Source organism: Pseudophryne corroboree, chromosome 2, assembly GCF_028390025.1.
Source record: "Pseudophryne corroboree isolate aPseCor3 chromosome 2, aPseCor3.hap2, whole genome shotgun sequence".
In the NCBI taxonomy this organism is placed as follows: domain Eukaryota; kingdom Metazoa; phylum Chordata; class Amphibia; order Anura; family Myobatrachidae; genus Pseudophryne; species Pseudophryne corroboree.
This window is the reverse complement of record NC_086445.1, coordinates 656,461,973-656,485,298: the sequence shown is the minus strand read 5'-3', so window position 1 is coordinate 656,485,298 and position 23,326 is coordinate 656,461,973. Positions and strand designations below refer to the sequence as shown.

General features: G+C 49.7%; 1 protein-coding gene across 2 annotated transcripts in view; it reads left to right on the top strand.

Annotated features, from left to right (window-relative positions):
- Positions 1 to 229: 229 nt before the first annotated feature.
- The window catches only part of STRIP1 (striatin interacting protein 1), a 454,294-nt gene continuing 431,197 nt past the window's right edge, over positions 230 to 23,326 (top strand). The window contains exon 1 of one of the 2 annotated variants that reach the window (XM_063955026.1): positions 230 to 478. In XM_063955026.1, the coding sequence (XP_063811096.1) occupies positions 353 to 478 (126 nt within the window). In that variant the 5' untranslated portion in view covers positions 230 to 352. The remainder of the gene's footprint in view (positions 479 to 23,326) is intronic. The other variant, XM_063955027.1, reaches the window with a different exon arrangement.

The window sequence follows — 23,326 nt, the reverse complement described above, 5'->3', positions numbered from 1 at the left end:
CTTAATAGCTTGCTTCGCTCGCCACCTAATTACTAAAGGTAATACTTGGTGGCGGAAATAGTAGAGCAACTGTCCCGCTGGCCTAGCTCCTCCCCCTTGTGTCGTGGCTCCTCCCCCTGACGGAAAAGGTCCCTTAGGCCACTTGGATCTAGCCTCAACCTACGTTTTTTGGGCAAAGGACCTGGATGTGACATTGTTGCACGTATTATAACTAGTCATGTCATCACATGATCCGATCACATGACTAACAGGAAAACGCTTGCGTTCCACCTGCCGTACGTCACGTAATGAGCTATCGCGGTAGTACGTTCCCCGTGCCGGTCAGCTGTGCGGTAGGTGTCTCTCTGAGAAGATGGAGGCCTCCGGGTCGCTGGTTGTCAACAACAAAATGAGAACCGGGGTGGGCGGAATTGGCCCTGCGAGCCCACAGCAGGGAAAAGGTCGAGAGTATAACCGGAACCAGCGCAAGGACTCAGAGGTAGGTATGTGCCCTGTGTCACCGACAGGACCGCCGACTGTCGGGGCCCCGGAAGCCGGGGCTATGACTGGCTTTCCCTGACCGAGGTCCAGGCACAGACAGGTTTCTCTAACTGCGATTAGGGGGATCTTTGTTATGTGATTTCAGAGGAAATGTTTAACACAAGCGGCGCAGTGACACTATAACCGTGTATCACATTCTGTATTTATTAGAATCCCATGAATTACAGCGATACATGTAATATTTATATTATAAAATACTGACGTCGTGGGTTATTTAAATGAGCGTCTAGTTACCCGTGAAGAGGACCTTTCCCATAAGCACCTGGGTCCAAGTTACCAACTGTTTGGAATAATAACCTGTGGCGAAGGAAGCGCCTTATTTTCCTGTGTTATGCACAATCTGCTTTTTTTAATGCACTGAGTAAGGATAATAAATACCCATTTGCTTTTTTGCAGAATGTAATATTACGTTATCAGGCCCCATAATGGTGTATAGGGAATTGTTTTCAATGCATAGAATACATTGTTATTGCATTCCTAAGTGCTACACAATACCAGCGCTGTTTTTTTTTTTTTTCCTACGGTGCTTAATAGCTAATGCATTGCCCTTTCATACTGAATGGAGATTGTGAGCTAATGGTGGCAGATCATATAAATTGTAGCTTTGAGCCTCCATTTCAGTTTTCGGGGGTTAACTGCAAATATTAGGTATCACCTGGATGTACAGTATGAAGGAGGGCATCCCGACAATTGAAATCCCGGCAGGTGTGAGCAGGGTCTGTTCTCCCCTAACCCCGCTTCCTGTAGCCTAAAGACCCATACACACTGGGCGATTTTGAGGTGAAAGCGGCTCACTTTTGGTGTGTTGAGCTGCTTTCAGTTCCAAGCCGCCCAGTGTGTATGGACAAGCGGTGAGCGCTGATGCGCTCTCTCGCTTCATCGCTGGCGGCCACCGTTCATCTACTGGTATTACCAGTAGATGAACGGCGGGGTGAGCGGCTTTCCATAGTGTCCTGCTACGGAAAGCCGCTCACCTCCGCTGACATCACTGGACAGGGGGTACATTTTCAGCCCAGCAATGTCAGCGATCATCGCTGGGCAAAAACGCCCAGTGTGTATGCACCTTAACCGTAACCTCCCCCTTTAGTGCCTAACTGTACCATCCCCCTGTTGGTGCCAAAACCTAACCCCTACTTCCCCGGTGCCTAACCCTAATATCCCCTCTCCCCGCAGGCTAACCCTAATATCCCCTTTCCACGCAGGCTAACCCTAATCTCCCCCATACCTGCAAGCTAACCCTGATTTCCCCCCTCCCCGCAGGCTAACCCTAATCTCCTCCATACCCGCAGGCTAACCCTGATTTCCCCCCACCTGCAGACTTACCCTTACCTCCTGGGGTGGAGGCTAAAACTAACCCACCCACCCTCCGGCCCTAAACCTAACCCTTCTGCTGTACTCACGGTAGATGTCCTGATCCTTTTGGGATTCCGGCATCTGTATTCTGACAGGTGTCGGGATTCCGACTGCCAGGATCCCGACAGCCGGCATCTTGACTGGATTCCCTCCAATACCTGCTGTGATCCCTCATTTCTGCCCGCAGCCACATCCCCCAAAGGTTTCTATGGGAGATGCGATGCTGCCAGATTTACCAATATCTGGAATGTCAAGAAGCTACCACGATCTCCAGAATGCGGTAGCACGTTTTAGCCTATGGCCGATGTGCATGGTAGTCAGCGGCATACGCAGCAGCCTTGACACCACAATCGGCACATCACAGAGATTTGCTCCTTTTCGGAGCCCCAGTCCCTGCCTGTGCCAGGTGATAGGTTCACCCAAAATGATTGCATTCTGCAGTGAGATCCTGGGCGCTGATATTGCACACAGATCACATTGCAAATGTGAGCATTAAAAAAAAGACTCCCGGGCAAACAAGAATGAGATCGCTAACGATATCAATATCGCTAAGTGACGTCATCCTGCCACCACTCCGAATGCAGTTTCAGATTATATAGTCAAAATCTACGTGCATGTACAGACGTCAGAACACCTCATCAGTGGCCCGCGGGAGCGCGCATCGTTGACAAAATAGTGCGTACACACTGGATGATATCGTCCAGAAATGTCGTTATCCATATTGTTAATAAAAATTGCCTAGTGTGTACCCAGCTTTAGATACTTGAAAGTTATATTGTGAGTGAGCAATAAACAATGAATTTTTTAATAAATGACAAATTATCCAAGTCATATTTCTGCAGCGGGGTACACTGGGTTCCACAGGGAATAACATTGGGGGTGTAGAGTAGGATCTTGATCCGAGGCACCAACAGGCTAAAGCTTTGACTGTTCTCAGGATGCACTGCACCGCCTCCTCTATAACCCGGCCTCCATGCACAGGAGCTCAGTTTGTAAGTTGGTGCCTGCAGTGCAGACAGCTAACAGGCAGGGCTGCTCCAGTATCCCTAAAAGAGCTTTAAAGAAGTGAAGATTGACGACTTCAAGGGCTGCAGCAGAGACACCATATGTGCTAGATGTCAGTCTGACATCTCCTGCTGCAGCTCCATCACCTCCCCTAGCGGCGCTGTATACTCACGTGTCCCTGGTTGCCGGGTACTTACAGCGGAGGCTCCGGTTCTCTACAGCAGGCACACACACCAGCCTCAGCTCTCCGGGATCACGTGGTCGCACTTAAGGAGGAGGTAAGAGGGTCCCCCAGGCAGGACCTGCTGGAAATCGCGATCCGGTGAGAGTCGGGCCGCGCTTGCTTGCCTGGAAGCTGTGGTAGTACAGGGACCCCACTAGACCACTAGGGCAGGGGCACAGGTTGGTTTTACTAAAAAACGTTTATATATGGCCCACAGTACCCAGTGGTGAAGTTCAGCAAGGGGATAAGGCTCTGACCTGTAGCCCCTCCCCCAGGGCGCCATTTAGAGTAAATGTTCCCGCCCTGGAGCTGCATCTCTCTCTCTCCCTCATTCCCTGTTAGTGTTTGGTACCATTACTGGATGCTGAGCTGATCCTGGGACTGTTTGGGCAAAACCTCCTCTGTAAAGCCACCTGCATGTCAGCACTGTGTATTTCTCTGACGTCCTAGTGGATGCTGGGAACTCCGTAAGGACCATGGGGAATAGCGGGCTCCGAAGGAGGCTGGGCACTCTAGAAAGATTTATGACTACCTGGTGTGCACTGGCTCCTCCCACTATGACCCTCCTCCAAGCCTCAGTTAGATTTTGTGCCCGGCCGAGGTTGGATGCACACTAGGGGCTCTCCTGAGCCTTTAGAAAGAAAGTATAGAAATTAGGTTTTTTATTTTCAGTGAGACCTGCTGGCAACAGGCTCACTGCAGCGAGGGACTAAGGGGAGAAGAAGCGAACCTGCCTGCTTGCAGCCAGCTTGGGCTTCTTAGGCTACTGGACACCATTAGCTCCAGAGGGATCGACCGCAGGCCCAGCCTTGGTGTTCGGTCCCGGAGCCGCGCCGCCGTCCCCCTTACAGAGCAAGAAGAGGTCCGTAAAAACGGCGGCAGAAGACATCAGTCTTCACCAAGGTAGCGCACAGCACTGCAGCTGTGCGCCATTGCTCCTCACACACACTTCACACTCCGGTCACTGAGGGTGCAGGGCGCTGGGGGGGGGGGGGGGGCGCCCTGAGAAGCAATAATAACACCTTGGCTGGCAAAAATACCACAATATATAGCCCCAGAGGCTATATATGTGGAAAATACCCCTGCCAGAATATAGGAAAAAGCGGGAGAATAGTCCGCGGAAAAGGGGCGGAGCTATCTCCTTCAGCACACTGGCGCCATTTTCCCTCACAGCTCCGCTGGAAGGAAGCTCCCTGGCTCTCCCCTGCAGTCTACACTACAGAAAAGGGTAAAAAAGAGAGGGGGGGCACTAAATTTAGGCGCAGTATACATTTATATAGAAAAAGCAGCTATAGGGGACATAACTCAGTTAGTCCCTGCATTATATAGCGCTCTGGTGTGTGCTGGCATACTCTCACTCTGTCCCCCCAAAGGGCTTTTGTGGGTCCTGTCCTCTGTTAGAGCATTCCCTGTGTGTGTGCGGTGTGTCGGTACGGCTGTGTTGACATGTTTGATGAGGATAATGATGTGGAGACGGAGCAGATGCCTTTAGAAGGGATGTCACCCCCTGCGGGGCAGACACCTGAGTGGATGAGCTTATGGAAAGAAATGAGTGCACGTATAGACTCCTTACATAAGAAATTTGACGACATGCCAAATGTGGGACAGCCGACTTCTCAGCTCGTGCCTGTCCAGGCGTCTCAAAGGTCATCAGGGGCTCTGAAACGCCCGCTACCTCAGATCGCAGGCGCAGATGTCGACACTGATACTGACACCAGTGTCGACGACGATGAGTCTAATCTGATGCCCACTAAGGCCATTCACTACATGATTGAGGCAATGAAAGAGGTGTTACACATTTCTGATATAAATACAGGTACCACTAAAAAGGGTATTATGTTTGGGGAGAAAAAACTACCCGTAGTTTTTCCCCCATCAGATGAATTAAATGAAGTGTGTGAAGAAGCGTGGGCTTTCCCTGATAAAAAATTGGTAATTCCTAAGAAGGTACTAATGGCGTTCCCTTTCCCGCCAGAGGATAGGTCACGTTGGGAAACACCTCCTAGGGTGGATAAAGCGCTCACACGTTTGTCTAAAAAGGTGGCACTACCGTCTCCGGATACGGCCGCCCTCAAGGAACCTGCTGATGGAAAGCAGGAGGCGATCCTGAAGTCTGTATACACACACTCAGGCATTATACTTAGGCCAGCTATTGCGTCAGCATGGATGTGCAGTGCTGCCGCTGCGTGGTCAGATAAACTGTCAGAAAATATTGACACACTAGACCGAGACACGATTCTGCTAACCATAGACCATATCAAAGACTCAGTCTTATATATGAGAGATGCACAGAGGGAAATCTGCCGGTTGGCATCTAAAGTAAGTGCATTGTCCATTTCTGCTAGGAGAGGCTTATGGACTCGCCAGTGGACAGGAGATGCAGATTCTAAAAGGCACATGGAAGTTTTGCCTTATAAGGGTGAGGAATTATTTGGGGATGGTCTCTCGGACCTAGTTTCCACAGCAACGTCTGGGAAGTCAGCATTTTTACCCCATGTCCCCTCACAGCCTAAGAAGGCGCCGTTTTATCAGGTTCAGTCCTTTCGGACCCAGAAAAACAGGCGTGGAAAAGGCGGGTCTTTTCTGTCCAGAGGCAGAGGTAGGGGAAAAAGGCTGCAACAAACAGCAGGTTCCCAGGAGCAAAAGTCCTCCCCCGCTTCTTCTTCCAAGTCCGCCGCATGACGGTGGGGCTCCACAGGCGGAGCCAGGTGCCGTGGGGGGCCGCCTCAAGAATTTCAGCGATCAGTGGGCTCGCTCACAGGTGGATCCCTGGATCCTTCAAATAGTATCTCAGGGGTACAAACTGGAATTCGAGGCGTCTCCACCCCACCGTTTCCTAAAGTCTGCCTTGCCGTTTGCTCCTTCAGACAGGGAGGCGGTACTAGCGGCAATTCACAAGCTGTATTCCCAGCAGGTGATAATCAAGGTACCCCTACTTCAACAAGGCCGGGGTTACTACTCCACACTATTTGTGGTGCCGAAACCGGACGGTTCGGTGAGACCCATTTTAAATTTGAAATCCTTGAACACATACATAAAAAAATTCAAGTTCAAGATGGAATCGCTCAGGGCGGTTATTGCAAGCCTGGACGAGGGGGATTACATGGTATCCCTGGACATCAAGGATGCTTACTTGCATGTCCCCATTTACCATCCTCACCAGGATTACCTCAGATTTGTGGTACAGGATTGCCATTACTAATTCCAGACGCTGCCGTTTGGACTGTCCACGGCACCGAGGGTATTTACCAAGGTTATGGCGGAAATGATGATACTCCTTCGAAAAAAGGGAGTTTTAATTATCCCGTACTTGGACGATCTCCTAATAAAGGCGAGGTCCAAGGAACAGTTGTTGGTGGGAGTAGCACTATCTCAGGAAGTGCTGCACCAGCACGGCTGGATTCTGAATATCCTAAAGTCACAGCTGGTTCCGACGACACGTCTATTGTTCCTGGGTATGATTCTGGATACAGTCCAGAAAAAAGTGTTTCTCCCGGAGGAGAAAGCCAGGGAGTTGTCATCTCTAGTCAGAGACCTCCTGAAACCAAAACAGGTATCGGTGCATCACTGCACGCGGGTCCTGGGAAAGATGGTAGCTTCTTACGAAGCAATTCCCTTCGGCAGGTTCCATGCCAGAATCTTTCAGTGGGACCTGTTGGACAAATGGTCCGGATCGCATCTTCAGATGCATCGCTTAATAACCCTGTCTCCAAGAACCAGGGTGTCTCTACTGTGGTGGCTGCAGAGTGCCCATCTTCTAGAGGGCCGCAGGTTCGGCATACAGGACTGGGTCCTGGTGACCACGGATGCCAGCCTTCGAGGCTGGGGGGCAGTCACACGGGGAAGAAACTTCCAAGGACTATGGTCGAGTCGGGAGACTTCCCTTCACATAAATATTCTGGAACTAAGGGCCATTTACAATGCCCTAAGTCAAGCAAAATCCCTGCTCCTACACCAGCCGGTGCTGATCCAGTCAGACAACATCACGGCAGTCGCCCATGTAAATCGACAGGGCGGCACAAGAAGCAGGATGGCAATGGCAGAAGCCACAAGAATTCTCCGATGGGCGGAGAATCATGTACTAGCACTGTCAGCAGTGTTCATTCCGGGAGTGGACAACTGGGAAGCAGACTTCCTCAGCAGACACGACCTCCACCCGGGAGAGTGGGGACTTCATCCAGAAGTCTTCCAGATGCTGGTAAACCGTTGGGAAAAACCACAGGTGGACATGATGGCGTCCCGCCTCAACAAAAAGTTAAAAAGATATTGCGCCAGGTCGAGGGACCCTCAGGCGATAGCTGTGGACGCTCTAGTGACACCGTGGGTGTACCAGTCGGTTTATGTGTTCCCTCCTCTGCCTCTCATACCAAAGGTATTGAGAATAATAAGAAAGCGAGGAGTAAACACAATTCTCGTGGTTCCGGATTGGCCAAGACGAGCGTGGTACCCGGAACTTCAAGAGATGATCTCAGAGGACCCGTGGCCTCTGCCGCTCAGACAAGACCTGCTACAGCAGGGGCCCTGTCTGTTCCAAGACTTACCGCGGCTGCGTTTGACGGCATGGCGGTTGAACGCCGGATCCTGAAGGAAAAGGGCATTCCGGAGGAAGTCATTCCTACGCTTATTAAAGCCAGGAAAGATGTTACGGCAAATCATTATCACCGCATATGGCGGAAATATGTTGCATGGTGTGAGGCCGAAAAGGCCCCAACAGAGGAATTTCAACTAGGTCTATTTCTGCATTTCCTGCAAGCAGGAGTGAATATGGGCCTAAAACTAGGCTCCATTAAAGTACAGATCTCGGCTCTGTCGATTTTCTTTCAAAAAGAACTAGCTTCAGTACCTGAAGTTCAGACATTTGTGAAAGGAGTGCTGCATATTCAGCCCCCGTTTGTGCCTCCTGTGGCACCTTGGGATCTCAACGTGGTGTTGAGTTTCTTAAAATCACATTGGTTTGAGCCACTAAAAACTGTGGATCTGAAATATCTCACGTGGAAAGTGGTCATGTTATTGGCCTTGGCTTCAGCCAGGCGAGTGTCAGAATTGGCGGCTTTATCATGTAAAAGCCCTTATCTGATTTTCCATATGGATAGGGCAGAATTGAGGACTCGTCCCCAGTTTCTCCCTAAGGTGGTGTCAGCGTTTCACCTGAACCAGCCTATTGTGGTACCTGCGGCTACTAGGGACTTGGAGGACTCCAAGTTGCTAGACGTTGTCAGGGCCCTGAAAATATATGTTTCCAGGACGGCTGGAGTTAGGAAATCTGACTCGCTGTTTATCCTGTATGCACCCAACAAGCTGGGTGTTCCTGCTTCTAAGCAGACTATTGCTCGCTGGATTTGTAGTACAATTCAGCTTGCACATTCTGTGGCAGGCCTGCCACAGCCAAAATCTGTAAATGCCCATTCCACAAGGAAGGTGGGCTCATCTTGGGCGGCTGCCCGAGGGGTCTCGGCTTTACAACTTTGCCGAGCAGCTACTTGGTCAGGGACAAACACGTTTGCAAAATTCTACAAATTTGATACCCTGGCTGAGGAGGACCTGGAGTTCTCTCATTCGGTGCTGCAGAGTCATCCGCACTCTCCCGCCCGTTTGGGAGCTTTGGTATAATCCCCATGGTCCTTACGGAGTTCCCAGCATCCACTAGGACATCAGAGAAAATAAGAATTTACTCACCGGTAATTCTATTTCTCGTAGTCCGTAGTGGATGCTGGGCGCCCATCCCAAGTGCGGATTGCCTGCAATACTTGTAAATAGTTATTGATAACTAAAGGGTTATTGTTGAGCCATCTGTTGAGAGGCTCAGTTGTTTTCATACTGTTAAACTGGGTATAGTATCACGAGTTATACGGTGTGATTGGTGTAGCTGGTAAGAGTCTTACCCGGGATTCAAAATCCTTCCTTATTATGTCAGCTCGTCCGGGCACAGTGTCCTAACTGAAGCTTGGAGGAGGGTCATAGTGGGAGGAGCCAGTGCACACCAGGTAGTCATAAATCTTTCTAGAGTGCCCAGCCTCCTTCGGAGCCCGCTATTCCCCATGGTCCTTACGGAGTTCCCAGCATCCACTACGGACTACGAGAAATAGAATTACCGGTGAGTAAATTCTTATTTTTACAGGACACTTAAGAGTTCTACATGACTGGTGACAGTGTTAGTTAAGAAACAGTGCATTGCTTCAGGATTATGTAGTACAAGTACCCTACATCCGGTCTTTACTGTGCATTGATATATCTGTTGATTTGTATAGCTTTATTTAGTATTGCTAGTCCAGTGCGGTTTTATTGCTTGTCAGAATTTCTGCATTGTACATGTAAATGTGTGTGTGTGTGTGTGCGTGCATATAGCTGCTGCGTGATTTCTATTCCGTGTATCTCACTCAGATTGCTATCCCTATATTCTGTACCCTGAGGGGCGCTGAGTGCATCAGGGTTATTTGATATAGGTATTTCACAGGATATACTCATTGTGTATTTTTCTCTGTGATTTTCATTCACTATATACCTCGTGAATCCTCTGCTTGTGCTACCCGCTGGCTTTGACGGCTTGGCTCTTGAAGCTTCCGTTCTGAGGGCCAAATGATTTTCTCTTACTCCCTAGAGGATGCTGGGGTCCACATTAGTACCATGGAGTATAGACAGGTCCACCTGGAGCCATTGGCACTTTAAGAGTTTGAGAGTGTGGGCTGGCTCCTCCCTCTATGCCCCTCCTACCAGACTCTGTTTAGAAAATGTGCCCGGAGGAGCCGGTCACAGCTAGGGGAGCTCTACAGAGCTTTTCTAGTAAAGTTTATTTTTAGAGTTTATTTCTTTACAGGAGGCTGTTGGCAACAGCCTGCCTGCAGCAAGGTACTAAGGGGGGGAGCAGTGTCCGCCCTGCGGGGTCTGAGCCACTGTCTCTGCTGACTGGACACTGAGTTCCAGAGGGATCGGATCGTTCACCACCACAGGGGACCGGTCGCCCCAGCAGAATGCTGCCAACCCCTTACAGAGCTGAAGAGTGGTGAGTGAGACACCGAACCCCCTAGCAAGTGGGGGGCCGGTGTGAAGATGGCGGCAACGGGGAGGGAGCGCAGTGGGAGGCTCAGAGGCACATGGTGCGGCGCTGTGAGGGGCGCCCTGGGCCAGCGCTTACCCCCACACTGGTCCAGAAGTCTGTCGGTGTCCACGGATCTCAGCCAGCACATTTTACCTCAGGCCAGTATAATCCTTGAAGAGCGGGAAGACAGCGCCATTAAGGGGGCGGAGCTTCTCCTCAGCGGACACAGCAGCGTTCCAGCGCCATTTTCCTGCCTGCACAGCACTGAGAGGAAGAACAGGTCCCTCCACAGCAACTCCAGCTTTCTGTACACGGTACCAGGGGGTTGTAGAAGGGAGGGGAGGCTATAAAACGACTGTGTATTCTATTAAGGTGCACAGTCAGCACTGACAAGGGGTCTCCCTTTGCTAAAAGCGCTGGTGTGGGTTGGCTCCAATCTCTGTGTCTCTCGACATTCTTGGGGGGGAAACTCTGTCTGCCCCCACCTGTGTGTGGAGTGTTTGGTGGTCTCCTTTAGCTATGTCCAGGGACACAGTGTCATATGCTGTAGAGGATTTATCCTCCCAGGATGAGCCCATTCCATGTAATCAGGATAGCACTGGTTTAGCACAGATACCTGCAAGGGAACCAGAGTGGTTTTCCTCTATCAAATCTTGGATTTCTCAGATTTCTGACAGGGTTGCAAGTAATGAATCTGCAACCCAGGTATTACAGAGCTCTATGGCAGTATGGCCTGGTTCTGGTATCTCAGGACGCCCCGTTATGTACCCCCACAAACGTGCGCTTTTACATGTCACACAGGACGACGACGCGGCTACCGATTCTGACACTACCCAGATGTTAGATACAGATGCCGACACAGACTCTGATTCCGATGTCGATTTCAATGAAGCTACTTTACACCCAAGGGTAGTTAAGAGTATTCAGTACATGATTGTGGCTATTAAAGATGTTTTACATATCTTTGAGGACCCTGCTGTTCCAGACACGAGGGTTTGCTTATTTAAAGGGAAAAAACCTGAGGTGAAGTTTCCCCCCTCTCATGACATGAACGCTCTTTGTGAAAAGGCTTGGGAGTCGCCGGATAAGAGGTGGCAGATTCCCAAGAGAATATTTATGGCGTATCCTTTTCCCTCTGATGACAGGGAGAAATGGGAGTCGTATCCCAATATCGACAAGGCTCTATCCCTATTGTCCAAGAAGGTGGCGCTGCCGTCTCCTGACACGGCTGCACTGAAGGGGTGGTAGATCACATGCTGGAGACAACATTGAAGGCCATTTTCGTTAATACTGGTGCATTGCTCAGACCTGCTGTGGCGTCGGTATGGGTGAGTAGTGCTATTGCTAAATGGGCTGACAATTTGGCTTCTGATATGGATACCCTTGATAAGGATAACATTCTTTTGACTCTTGGTTATATCAAGGACGCTGCTGATTATCTAAAGGATGCGGCGAGGGATGTTGGCCTCTTGGGATCAAGAGCTAATGCCATGGCGGTCTCGGCCAGGAGGGCGCTGTGGACTCATCAATGGAATGCTGATGCCGACTCCAAGAAAAATATGGAAACTCTCCCCTTTAAAGGTAGTGTCTTGTTTGGTGATGGCCTTGCTGAACTGCTGTCTACCACTACTGCGGGTAAGTCATCTTTTCTTCCTTATGTTCCCACACAATAGAAACAGAAAAACAGAAAAAGGTGCCCCATCAGCAGATGCAGTCCTTTCGGCCTAATAAATACAAAAGAGGTAGGGGTTCATCCTCCCTCGCTTCAAAGGGTAGAGGAAGGGGAAAGAGGTCGCCTGCAGTGTCAGGCGCCCAGGACCAAAAGTCCTCCCCCGCCTCTACCAAGTCCACCGCATGACGCTGGGGCTCCCCTGCGGGAGTCTGTGCCGGTGGGGAGCCGTCTCCGAGTCTTCAGTCAGGCCTGGTTTCAATCGGCCCTGGATCCTTGGGTTTTAGACGTAGTGTCCCAAGGGTACAAACTGGAGTTTCAGGAGATGCCACCCCCCGCCGCTTTTTCAAGTCGGCCCTTCCAGTTTCTTTTCCAGAAAGAGCAGTAGTAAATGCTGCGATATAAAAGCTGTGTCAACAGAGAGTCGTGGTGCTGGTGCCCCTGTTCCAATGAGGGGGAAAGGGTTCTATTCAAGCCTCTTTGTCGTGCCGAAGCCGGAAGGCTCGGTCAGACCGATTCTGAACCTAAAATCCCTCAATCCATTCTTGAGATTTGCGGTACAGGATTGTCATTACCAATTTCAGACATTGCCGTTTGGGCTTTCCACGGCCCGAGGGTTTTCACCAAGGTTATGGCGGAAATGATGGTACTCCTTCGCAAGCAAGGGGTCACAATTATCCCGTACTTGGACAATCTCCTGATAAAGGCGAGATCAAAGGAAAAGTTGCTAAGAAATGTGGAACTCTCCCTGTCGGTTCTGCGACATCACGGTTGGATTCTAAATTTGCTGAAGTCTCAGTTGATCCCGACAAATCGGCTGCACTTGGGCATGATCCTAGACACGTAACTACAGAGTGTTTCTTCCGGCGGACAAAGCTCTGGAAATCCAGACCATAGTCAAGGAACTTCTGAGACCGGCAAGAGTGTCGATTCATCAATGCACTCAAGTGCTAGGGAAGATGGTTGCGGCTTACGAAGCCATTCCGTTTGGCAGGTTTCATGCTCGGGTGTTTCAGTGGGATTTGTTGAACATATGGTCCGGGTCTCACCTGCACTTGCACCGGAAAATAAGTCTATCTTCCAGGGCCAGGATTTCTCTCCTGTGGTGGCTACAAGGCTCTCACCTTCAAGAGGGACGCTGATTCGGAATCCAGGACTGGGTTCTGCTGACCACAGATGCAAGTCTCCGAGGCTGGGGGGCCGTCACGCAAGGAAGAAGTTTTCAGGGAAAATGGTCAAGCCAGGAGTCTTGTCTCCACATGAATGTTCTCGAGTTAAGAGCCATTTACAACGGCCTCCTGCAAGCGAGAAACCTTCAGGGTCTCCCTGTCCTGATCCAGTCGGACAACATAACAGCGGTGGCGTATGTAAACCGCCAAGGCGGAACAAGGAGCAGGGCGGCGATGGCAGAAGCCACAAGTATTCTCCGCTGGGCAGAACAGCACGTGATCGCTCTGTCAGCAGTCTTCCTCTCGGGCGTGGACAACTGGGAAGCAGACTTCCTCAGCAGACACGATCTCCATCCAGGAGAGTGGGCTCTTCATCAAGAGGTATTTGCAGAAGTGACAAGGCGTTGGGGCATTCCTCTGATAGACATGATGGCGTCTCGCCTCAACAAGAAGCTTCCAAAGTATTGTTCCAGGTCAAGGGAATCCCCAAGCCTGTGCGGTGGACGCCCTGGTAACTCCGTAGGTGTTTCGGTCGGTGTATATGTTCCCTCCGCTTCCTCTCATTTCAAAGGTGTTGAGGATCATAAGACGAACAAGGGTTCAGGCTATACTCGTCGCTCCAGATTGGCCTCGGAGGGCCTGGTATCCGGATCTTCAGTAATTACTAGTGGAAGATCCCTGGCCGCTTCCTCTAAGAGAGGACCTGTTACTTCAGGGGTCGTGTGTTCCTGGACTTACCGCGGCTGCGTTTGACGGCGTGGAAGTTGAATGCCAGATCCTAGCCCGGAAGGGTATTCCCGGGCAGGTTATCCCCACTCTCCTTAAGGCTAGGAAGGAGGTCACGGCGAACCATTATCACCGTATTTGGAGAAGGTATGTGTCGTGGTGTGAAACCAAAGCCGCTCCTGCGGAGGAGTTTCACTTGGGTCGTTTCCTCCATTTTTTACAGGCAGACGTGGATGCAGGCCTGAAATTGGGTACCATCAAAGTGCAGATTTCGGCTTTATCTATCTTTTTTCAAAAGGAATTGGCCGTCCTTCCTGAGGTTCAGACTTTTGTGAAGGAAATGCTGCATATCCATCCTCCATTTGTGCCTCCCGTGGCACCGTGGGATCTTGAAGTGGTGTTGCAGTTTCTTATGTCTCACTGGTTGGAACCTTTGCGTAAGGTTGAGTTGAAGTTTCTCACTTGGAAAGTGGTCATGCTTTGGCGTCTGCCAGACGAGTGTCCAAGTTGGCGGCTTTGTCTCACAAGAGTCCATATTTGATTTTTCATGTGGATAGAGCGGAATTGAGGACTCGTCAACAATTTCTGCCGAAGGTGGTGTCTTCGTTTCACATAAATCAACCTATTGTGGTACCTGTGGCTACAGATGCTGTGGCAGTCCCAAAATCTCTTGATGTTGTAAGAGCTTTGTATGTCGCCAGAACGGCTCTTACTAGAAAACCAGAGGCTCTGTTTGTTCTGTATGCTTCCAACAAGATTGGGGCTCCTGCTTCCAAGCAGACGATTGCACGCTGGATCTTTAATACGATTCGGCATGCTCATTCTACGGCTGGATTGCCGTTGCTGAAGTCAGTAAAGGCCCATTCTACCAGGAAGGTGGGCTCATCTTGGGCGGTTGCTGGAGGGGTCTCGGCGCTTCAACTTTGCCGAGCAGCTACATGGTTGGGTTCAAACACTTTTGCTAGATTCTACAAGTTTGATACCCTGGCTGATGAGGACCTCATGTTTGCTCAATCGGTGCTGCAGAGTCGTCCGCACTCTCCCGCCGGTCTGAAGCTTTGGTATAGACCCCATGTTCCTTTTGGAGTCCCCAGCATCCTCTAGGACGTAAGAGAAAATAGGATTTTAATACCTACCGGTAAATCCTTTTCTCCTAGTCCGTAGAGGATGCTGGGCGCCCATCCCAGTGCGGACTGTCCTTGCAGTTGTTTTGATACTGGTTACACGAGGTTTGTGTATCTGTGTATTCAACTTGTTGCTATTGTTAGTTCATACTGTTATCTGATTTCCTGTTGCTCCAGTTGTACGGTATGTTTGTGGTGTGGGCTGGTAGTTTTCTCGCCCTTAGTTAACAAAAATCCTTTCCTCGAAATGTCCGTCTCTCCTGGGCACAGTTCCTATAACTGAGGTCTGGGGGAGGGGCATAGAGGGAGGCACCAGTTCACACCCAGTAAAAGTCTTTTTAGTGTGCCCATGTCTCCTGCGGATCCGTGTATACCCCATGGTCCTTTTTGGAGTCCCCAGCATCCTCTACGGACTAGGAGAAAAGGATTTACCGGTAGGTATTAAAATACTATTATTTTAAGCCCAGAACCCTTTTATTCTTTGGATTTATTTGGCATAATTGAAAGGGGCTTTACATGATAGGTCGACAGTCAGTAGGCTGACCCCGTATGGTCGACATGACAATGGTCTACAAGCATATAGTTGACAGAAGGTCTTTTTTAAAACTCTTTAATCATTTGCTATCTACGTAGACTACGATTGGAAATTTGCCAACTGTATCAGTAGTGGAGCGAGGCTCCTTGTCCAAAGAGAGGTGATCAAAGCGGTACACTTAAAGGGGTCACATGTGGTTTAACATAGCAAATGACACCCACAAAAATATATACGTTATGGTAAGAACTTACCGTTGATAACGGTATTTCTCCTATGTCCACAGGATAACAATGGGATGTGATGGAGCGACAGCGGATTGGTATCAAACGATCACAAGCTTTCAGTCCTCCCAGGATGCAATGGGCCCGTCCAAATATCCTCACCCACTGGTTCAGGCAAATCCGTTGTATTCCAAAGCATTTAGGCAGGAGCATTATGTAGAACCCTATTCAGACGAGAAGAACACACATGCACACCCTTCCATGTAAGAGGGAGGAGTTTAGTGAGTATAAAGATCCTGGAATCAGGTGCATCAGGGTGGGATCCCTGTGGAAACCTGTGGACATAGGAGAAATACCGTTATCAATGGTAAGTTCTTACCATAACGTATATTTCTCCGGCAGGGTCCACAGGTTATCCACAGAATAACAATGGGATTTCCCAAAGCAATTTTAGTGGTGGGGATGCTCCTGATTGATAGGAGAACCTTACGCCCGAATTCAGCGTCATGAGAGGCAAAAGTATCCAAGGCATAATGTCTAATTAATGTGTTAATGGAAGGCCATGTGGCTGCCTTACATATATGTACTGCTGAAGCACCATGTTGTGCTACCCATGAAGGACCTACCTTATGTGTAGAGTGATCAGAGACATTAGCCGGAACAAGGAGATCAGCTTGAGCATATGCTTCTGAGAACGTCATTCGAAGCCATCTTGCTAGCGTCTGTTTAGTAGCAGGCCATCCCCTCTTGTGAAATCCATAGAGAATGAAGAGAGAATCTGTCTTTCTGATGGCACTGGTACGATCCACGTAGATTCTTAATGCACGGACTACGTCCAGCGACTCTTCTCCCGCAGAAAGTCCCGATACCTGAAAAGCCGGGACTACAATTTCTTCGTTAAGTTGATACTTAGATACCACCTCAGGAAGATAACCAGACCTAGTTCTGAGAACTGCTTTATCTTGATAAAAAAATCAGAAAAGGAGATTTACATGACAGTGCTCATAAATCTGATACTCTTCTAGCTGATGCTATAGTCGGTAGAAAGAGAACTTTAGATGTCAACCATTTAAGATCCACTTTATTAAGTGGTTCAAACGGAGCACCTTGAAGGTCTTTGAGAACCAGACTTAAATCCCAAGGCACTGCAGGAGGAACAAAAGGCGGTTGAATGCGCAGCATTCCCTGGAAAAAGTACGCACATCCTGTAAATTGGCAATTTTCTTTCGAAACCATACAGTCAATGCTGATACTTGAACTCTCAAGGAAGCCACCTTCAAACCCTTATCCATTCCTGCCTGAAGGAAGTCTAAGATTCTGGATACTCTGAAAGATTTTGAGTCCATACTTCTTGTACTGCACCAATGAAAATAGGTTTGCCATATTCGGTGATAAATGCGAGCTGTGGAGGGTTTCCTTGCTCTGAGCATAGTTTGAATTACCTGTTGTGAGAAACCTCTTGACTTCAGGATAGAGGTTTCAACAGCCACGCCGTCAAAGACAGTCGATCCAGATACCTGTGATAACAAGGACCCTGCATCAGTAGATCTGGACGTTGATGGAGCAGAATTGGAGCATCCATCGACATCCTCTGCAGATCTATGTACCAATGCCTTCTGGGCCAAGCCGGTGCTATTAGAATCACGGCACCCTTTGCTTGCTTTATTTTCCTCATCACCCTGGGTAACAGGGAGATCGGAGGAAACAGATATGCCAGATGAAAGTCCCATTTCACTGACGTCCACAAGGATCGCTCCGGGATCCTTTGTTCTTGACCCGTATGCTGGTACCTTGTTGTTCAGACGGGACGCCATGAGATCTACCTCTGGCAAACCCCACTTGTCTACTAGAGTCTGAAATACTTCCGGGTGTAGAGCCCATTCGCTTGCTTGAATGGTGACGACTGAGAAAGTCCGCTTCCCAGTTTGGGACTCCCGGAACGAACACTGCGGACAAGGCTGGAAGATGGCGTTCTGCCCACTTTAGTATGTGACTTACCTCCTTCATTGCTTTTTGGCTGTGAGTACCTCCCTGATGGTTGAGGTACACTACTGCCATTGCAGTGTCCGAGCGGATCTCGACTGGTTTTCCTTGCAGAGTGTCTTTCGCCTGAATCGGTGCCATGTATATGGCCCGAAGTTCCAACAGGTAAATTGGCAGGCAACTTTCTTCTGTGGTCCACTGTTCCTGAAACCATAATTTTCCGGACACTGCTCCCCAGCCCTGAAGACTGGCATCTGTTGTCGGGACCTTCCAATCTGATATCCAAAAAGGTCTCCCCTTGTCTAGATGGGATGTCTGAAGCCACCAGGCTAATGACCTTTTTACCTTTACTGGAAGTATTATAGTCTGTTTCTTTATTGTCTGATGTGCTTCATTCCATCTGGCCAGAATCGGGCGCTGCAGAGGTCTTGAGTGGAATTGTGCATACTCCACCATGGATATCTTGTTTCCGAGGTAAAAATATTTTCTGCAGACTTGAATCCAGTACAGCCCCCAAGTGGATCATCCGTTGTGACGGAATCAGAGATAACTTTGCCCAGTTTATGAGCCATCCGTGTTTCTGTAGACAAGTTATTGTCTGTTGGAGATGACTCGAGCAAATCCTGCGATTTTGCCAGGATTAAAAGATCGTGGAGGTATGGAAAAATTCTTATCCCCTGCTTGCAGAGATAAGCTGCCATAACCACCATAATCTTGGTAAATACTCTGGGGTCTCTGGCTAACCCAAAGGGTAAGGCCTGGAAGTGAAAATGTTGCTGGAGGATAGCGAACCTGAGGTAACACTGATGAGACAATGCTATAGGAACATGCAGGTAAGCATCTTGTATATCCAGAGATACCATGTAATCTCCTGGTTCCATGGCCAAAACTAGGGAGCGTAACGTCTCTATGTGGAACCGTGGTACCCAAATGTATTTCTCTGACGTCCTAGTGGATGCTGGGAACTCCGTAAGGACCAAGGGGAATAGCGGCTCCGCAGGAGACTGGGCGCAAAAGTAAAGCTTTAGGACTACCTGGTGTGCACTGGCTCCTCCCCCTATGACCCTCCTCCAAGCCTCAGTTAGATTTTTGTGCCCGGCCGAGAAGGGTGCACACTAGGGGCTCTCCTGAGCTTCTTAGTGAAAGTTTAGTTTTAGGTTTTTTATTTTCAGTGAGACCTGCTGGCAACAGGCTCACTGCATCGAGGGACTAAGGGGAGAAGAAGCGAACTCACCTGCGTGCAGAGTGGATTGGGCTTCTTAGGCTACTGGACACCATTAGCTCCAGAGGGACCGAACACAGGCCCAGCCTCGGAGCTCGGTCCCAGAGCCGCGCAGCCGACCCCCTTACAGAGCCAGAAGCAAGGTCCGAAAAATCGGCGGCAGAAGACATCAGTCTTCAACAAGGTAGCGCACAGCACTGCAGCTGTGCGCCATTGTTACTCAGGCACACTTCACACTTCGGTCACTGAGGGTGCAGGGCGCTAGGGGGGGGCGCCCTGAGCAGCAATGTAAAACACCTTGGCTGGCAAAAATACACCACATATAACCCCCAGGGCTATATTGATGTATTTTAACCCCTGCCAGAACTCACCAAAAGCGGGAGAAAAGGCAGCCGAGAAGGGGGCGGAGCCTATCTCCTCAGCACACGGGCGCCATTTTCCATCACAGCTCCGCTGGAAGGACGTCTCCCTGACTCTCCCCTGCAGTCCTGCACTACAGAAAAGGGTAAAAAAGAGAGGGGGGCACTAATTTGGCGCAGTTTTAATAATAACAGCAGCTATAAGGGAAAAGCACATTTTATAGTGGTATTCCTGTATATATATAGCGCTCTGGTGTGTGCTGGCATACTCTCCCTCTGTCTCCCCAAAGGGCTAGTGGGGTCCTGTCCTCTATCTGAGCATTCCCTGTGTGTGTGCGGTGTGTCGGTACGATTGTGTCGACATGTTTGAGGAGGAAAATGAGATGGAGGCGGAGCAATTGCCTATTATAGAGTTGTCACCCCCTAGGGAGTCGACACCTGAGTGGATGAGCTTATGGAAGGAATTGCGTGACAGTGTCATCTCTTTACGAAAGACAGTTGACGACATGAGACAACCGGCTACTCAGCTTGTGCCTGTCCAGGGGTCTCAAACGCCATCAGGGGCTTTAAAACGCCCGTTACCTCAAATGGCAGACACAGACACGGATACTGACTCCAGTGTCGATGATGAGGAGACAAACGTGACTTCCAGTAGGGCCACACGTTACATGATTGAAGCAATGAAAAATGTATTGCATATTTCTGATAATACAAGTACCACTAAAAAGGGTATTATGTTTGGTGAGAAAAAACTGCCTGTAGTTTTTCCTGTATCCGAGGAATTAAATGAAGTGTGTGATGAGGCGTGGGTTTCCCCCGATAAAAAACTGATAATTCCTAAAAGGTTATTGGCATCATACCCTTTCCCGCCAGAGGATAGGGTACGTTGGGAAACACCCCCTAGGGTGGATAAAGCGCTCACACGCTTGTCTAAACAGGTATCACTACCCTCTCCTGATACGGCCGCCCTAAAGGAACCTGCCGATAGAAAGCTGGAGAATATCCTAAAATGTATATACACTCACACGGGTGTTATACTGCGACCAGCAATCGCCTCAGCCTGGATGTGCAGTGCGGGCGTGGCGTGGTCGGATTCCCTGACTGAAAATATTGATACCCTAGATAGGGACAGTATATTACTGACTATAGAGCATTTGAAGGATGCATTTCTATATATGCGTGATGCACAGAGGGATATTTGCCGACTGGCATCAAGAGTCAGCGCGTTGTCCATTTCTGCAAGAAGAAGTTTATGGACGTGGCAGTGGTCAGGTGATGCGGATTCTAAAAGGCACATGGAAGTATTGCCTTATAAGGGGGAGGAGTTATTTGGGGTAGGTCTATCAGACCTGGTAGCCACGGCAACTGCTGGAAAATCCACATTTTTACCCCAGGTAGCTTCTCAACCTAAGAAGACGCCGTATTATCAGGCGCATTCCTTTCGGCCCCATAAGGGCAAGCGGGCAAAAGGCGCCTCATTTCTGCCCCGTGGCAGAGGGAGAGGAAAAAGGCTGCAGCAAACCGCCAGTTCCCAGGAACAAAAGCCCTCTCCCGCCTCCGCAAAGTCCTCAGCATGACGCTGGGGCTTTACAAGCGGACTCAGGCACGGTGGGGGCCCGTCTCAAGAAGTTCAGTGCGCAGTGGGCTCACTCGCAAGTGGACTCCTGGATCCTTCAGGTGGTATCTCAGGGGTACAAATTGGAATTCGAGACGTCTCCCCCTCGCCGTTTTCCAAAGTCTGCTTTACCGCCGTCTCCCTCAGACAGGGAGGCAGTATTGGAAGCCATTCACAAGCTGTATTCCCAGCAGGTGATAATCAAGGTACCCCTCCTACAACAGGGAAAGGGGTACTATTCCACACTATTTGTGGTACCGAAGCCGGACGGCTCGGTGAGACCAATTTTAAATTTAAAATCCTTGAACACTTACATACAAAGGTTCAAATTCAAGATGGAGTCACTCAGAGCAGTGATTGCAAACCTGGAAGAAGGGGACTATATGGTGTCTCTGGACATCAAAGATTCTTACCTACATGTCCCAATTTACCCTTCTCACCAAGGGTACCTCAGGTTTGTGGTACAGAACTGTCACTATCAGTTTCAGACGCTGCCGTTTGGATTGTCCACGGCACCCCGGGTCTTTACCAAGGTAATGGCCGAAATGATGATACTCCTTCGAAAGAAGGGAGTTTTAGTTAACCCTTACTTGGACGATCTCCTGATAAGGGCAAGATCCAGGGAACAGTTGGAAGTCGGGGTAGCACTATCTCAGATAGTGCTGCGCCAGCACGGTTGGATTCTCAATATTCCAAAATCGCAGCTGATCCCGACGACACGACTTCTATTCCTAGGGATGATCCTGGACACAGTCCAGAAAAAGGTGTTTCTCCCGGAGGAGAAAGCCAGGGAGTTATCCGAACTAGTCAGAAATCTCCTAAAACCAGGCCAAGTCTCAGTGCATCAATGCACAAGGGTCCTGGGAAAGATGGTGGCTTCTTACGAAGCAATCCCATTCGGCAGATTCCACGCAAGAACCTTCCAGTGGGATCTGCTAGACAAATGGTCCGGGTCGCATCTTCAGATGCATCAGCGGATAATCTTGTCACCAAGGACAAGGGTGTCTCTCCTGTGGTGGTTGCAGCGTGCTCATCTTCTAGGGGGCCGCAGATTTGGCATTCAGGACTGGGTCCTGGTGACCACGGATGCCAGCCTGAGAGGCTGGGGAGCAGTCACACAGGGAAGAAATTTCCAGGGCTTGTGGTCAAGCCTGGAGACATCACTTCACATAAATATCCTGGAGCTAAGGGCCATCTACAATGCTCTAAGCCTAGCAAGACCTCTGCTTCAAGGTCAGCCGGTGCTGATCCAGTCAGACAACATCACGGCAGTCGCCCACGTAAACAGACAGGGCGGCACAAGAAGCAGGAGGGCAATGGCAGAAGCTGCAAGGATTTTTTTCGCTGGGCGGAAAATCATGTGATAGCACTGTCAGCAGTGTTCATTCCGGGAGTGGACAACTGGGAAGCAGACTTCCTCAGCAGACACGACCTCCACCCGGGAGAGTGGGGACTTCACCCAGAAGTCTTCCACATGATTGTGAACTGTTGGGAAAAACCAAAGGTGGACATGATGGCGTCCCGCCTCAACAAAAAACTAGACAGGTATTGCGCCAGGTCAAGGGACCCTCAGGCGATAGCTGTGGACGCTCTGGTAACACCGTGGGTGTACCAGTCAGTGTATGTGTTCCCTCCTCTGCCTCTCATACCCAAGGTACTGAGAATCATAAGAAGGAGAGGAGTAAGGACTATACTCGTGGCTCCGGATTGGCCAAGAAGGACTTGGTACCCGGAACTTCAAGAGATGCTCACAGAGGACCCGTGGCCTCTACCTCTAAGAAGGGACCTGCTCCAGCAGGGACCCTGTCTGTTCCAAGACTTACCGCGGCTGCGTTTGACGGCATGGCGGTTGAACGCCGGATCCTGAAGGAAAAAGGCATTCCGGATGAAGTCATCCCTACCCTGATCAAAGCCAGGAAGGATGTAACTGTACAGCATTATCACCGTATTTGGCGTAAATATGTTGCGTGGTGCGAGGCCAGGAAGGCCCCTACAGAGGAATTTCAACTGGGTCGTTTCCTGCATTTCCTGCAAACAGGACTGTTTATGGGCCTAAAATTAGGGTCCATTAAGGTTCAAATTTCGGCCCTGTCGATTTTCTTCCAGAAAGAACTGGCTTCAGTTCCTGAAGTTCAGACGTTTGTCAAGGGAGTACTGCATATACAGCCTCCTTTTGTGCCTCCAGTGGCACCTTGGGATCTCAATGTAGTTTTGGGGTTCCTAAAATCACATTGGTTTGAACCACTCACCACTGTGGACTTAAAATATCTCACATGGAAAGTGGTAATGCTGTTGGCCCTGGCCTCAGCCAGGCGTGTCTCAGAATTGGCGGCTTTATCCTATAAAAGCCCTTACCTAATTTTTCATACAGACAGGGCAGAATTGAGGACTCGTCCTCAATTTCTCCCTAAGGTGGTTTCAGCGTTTCACTTGAACCAGCCTATTGTGGTACCTGCGGCTACTAGGGACTTGGAGGACTCCAAGTTGCTGGACGTAGTCAGGGCCCTGAAAATATGTTTCCAGGACGGCTGCAGTCAGAAAATCTG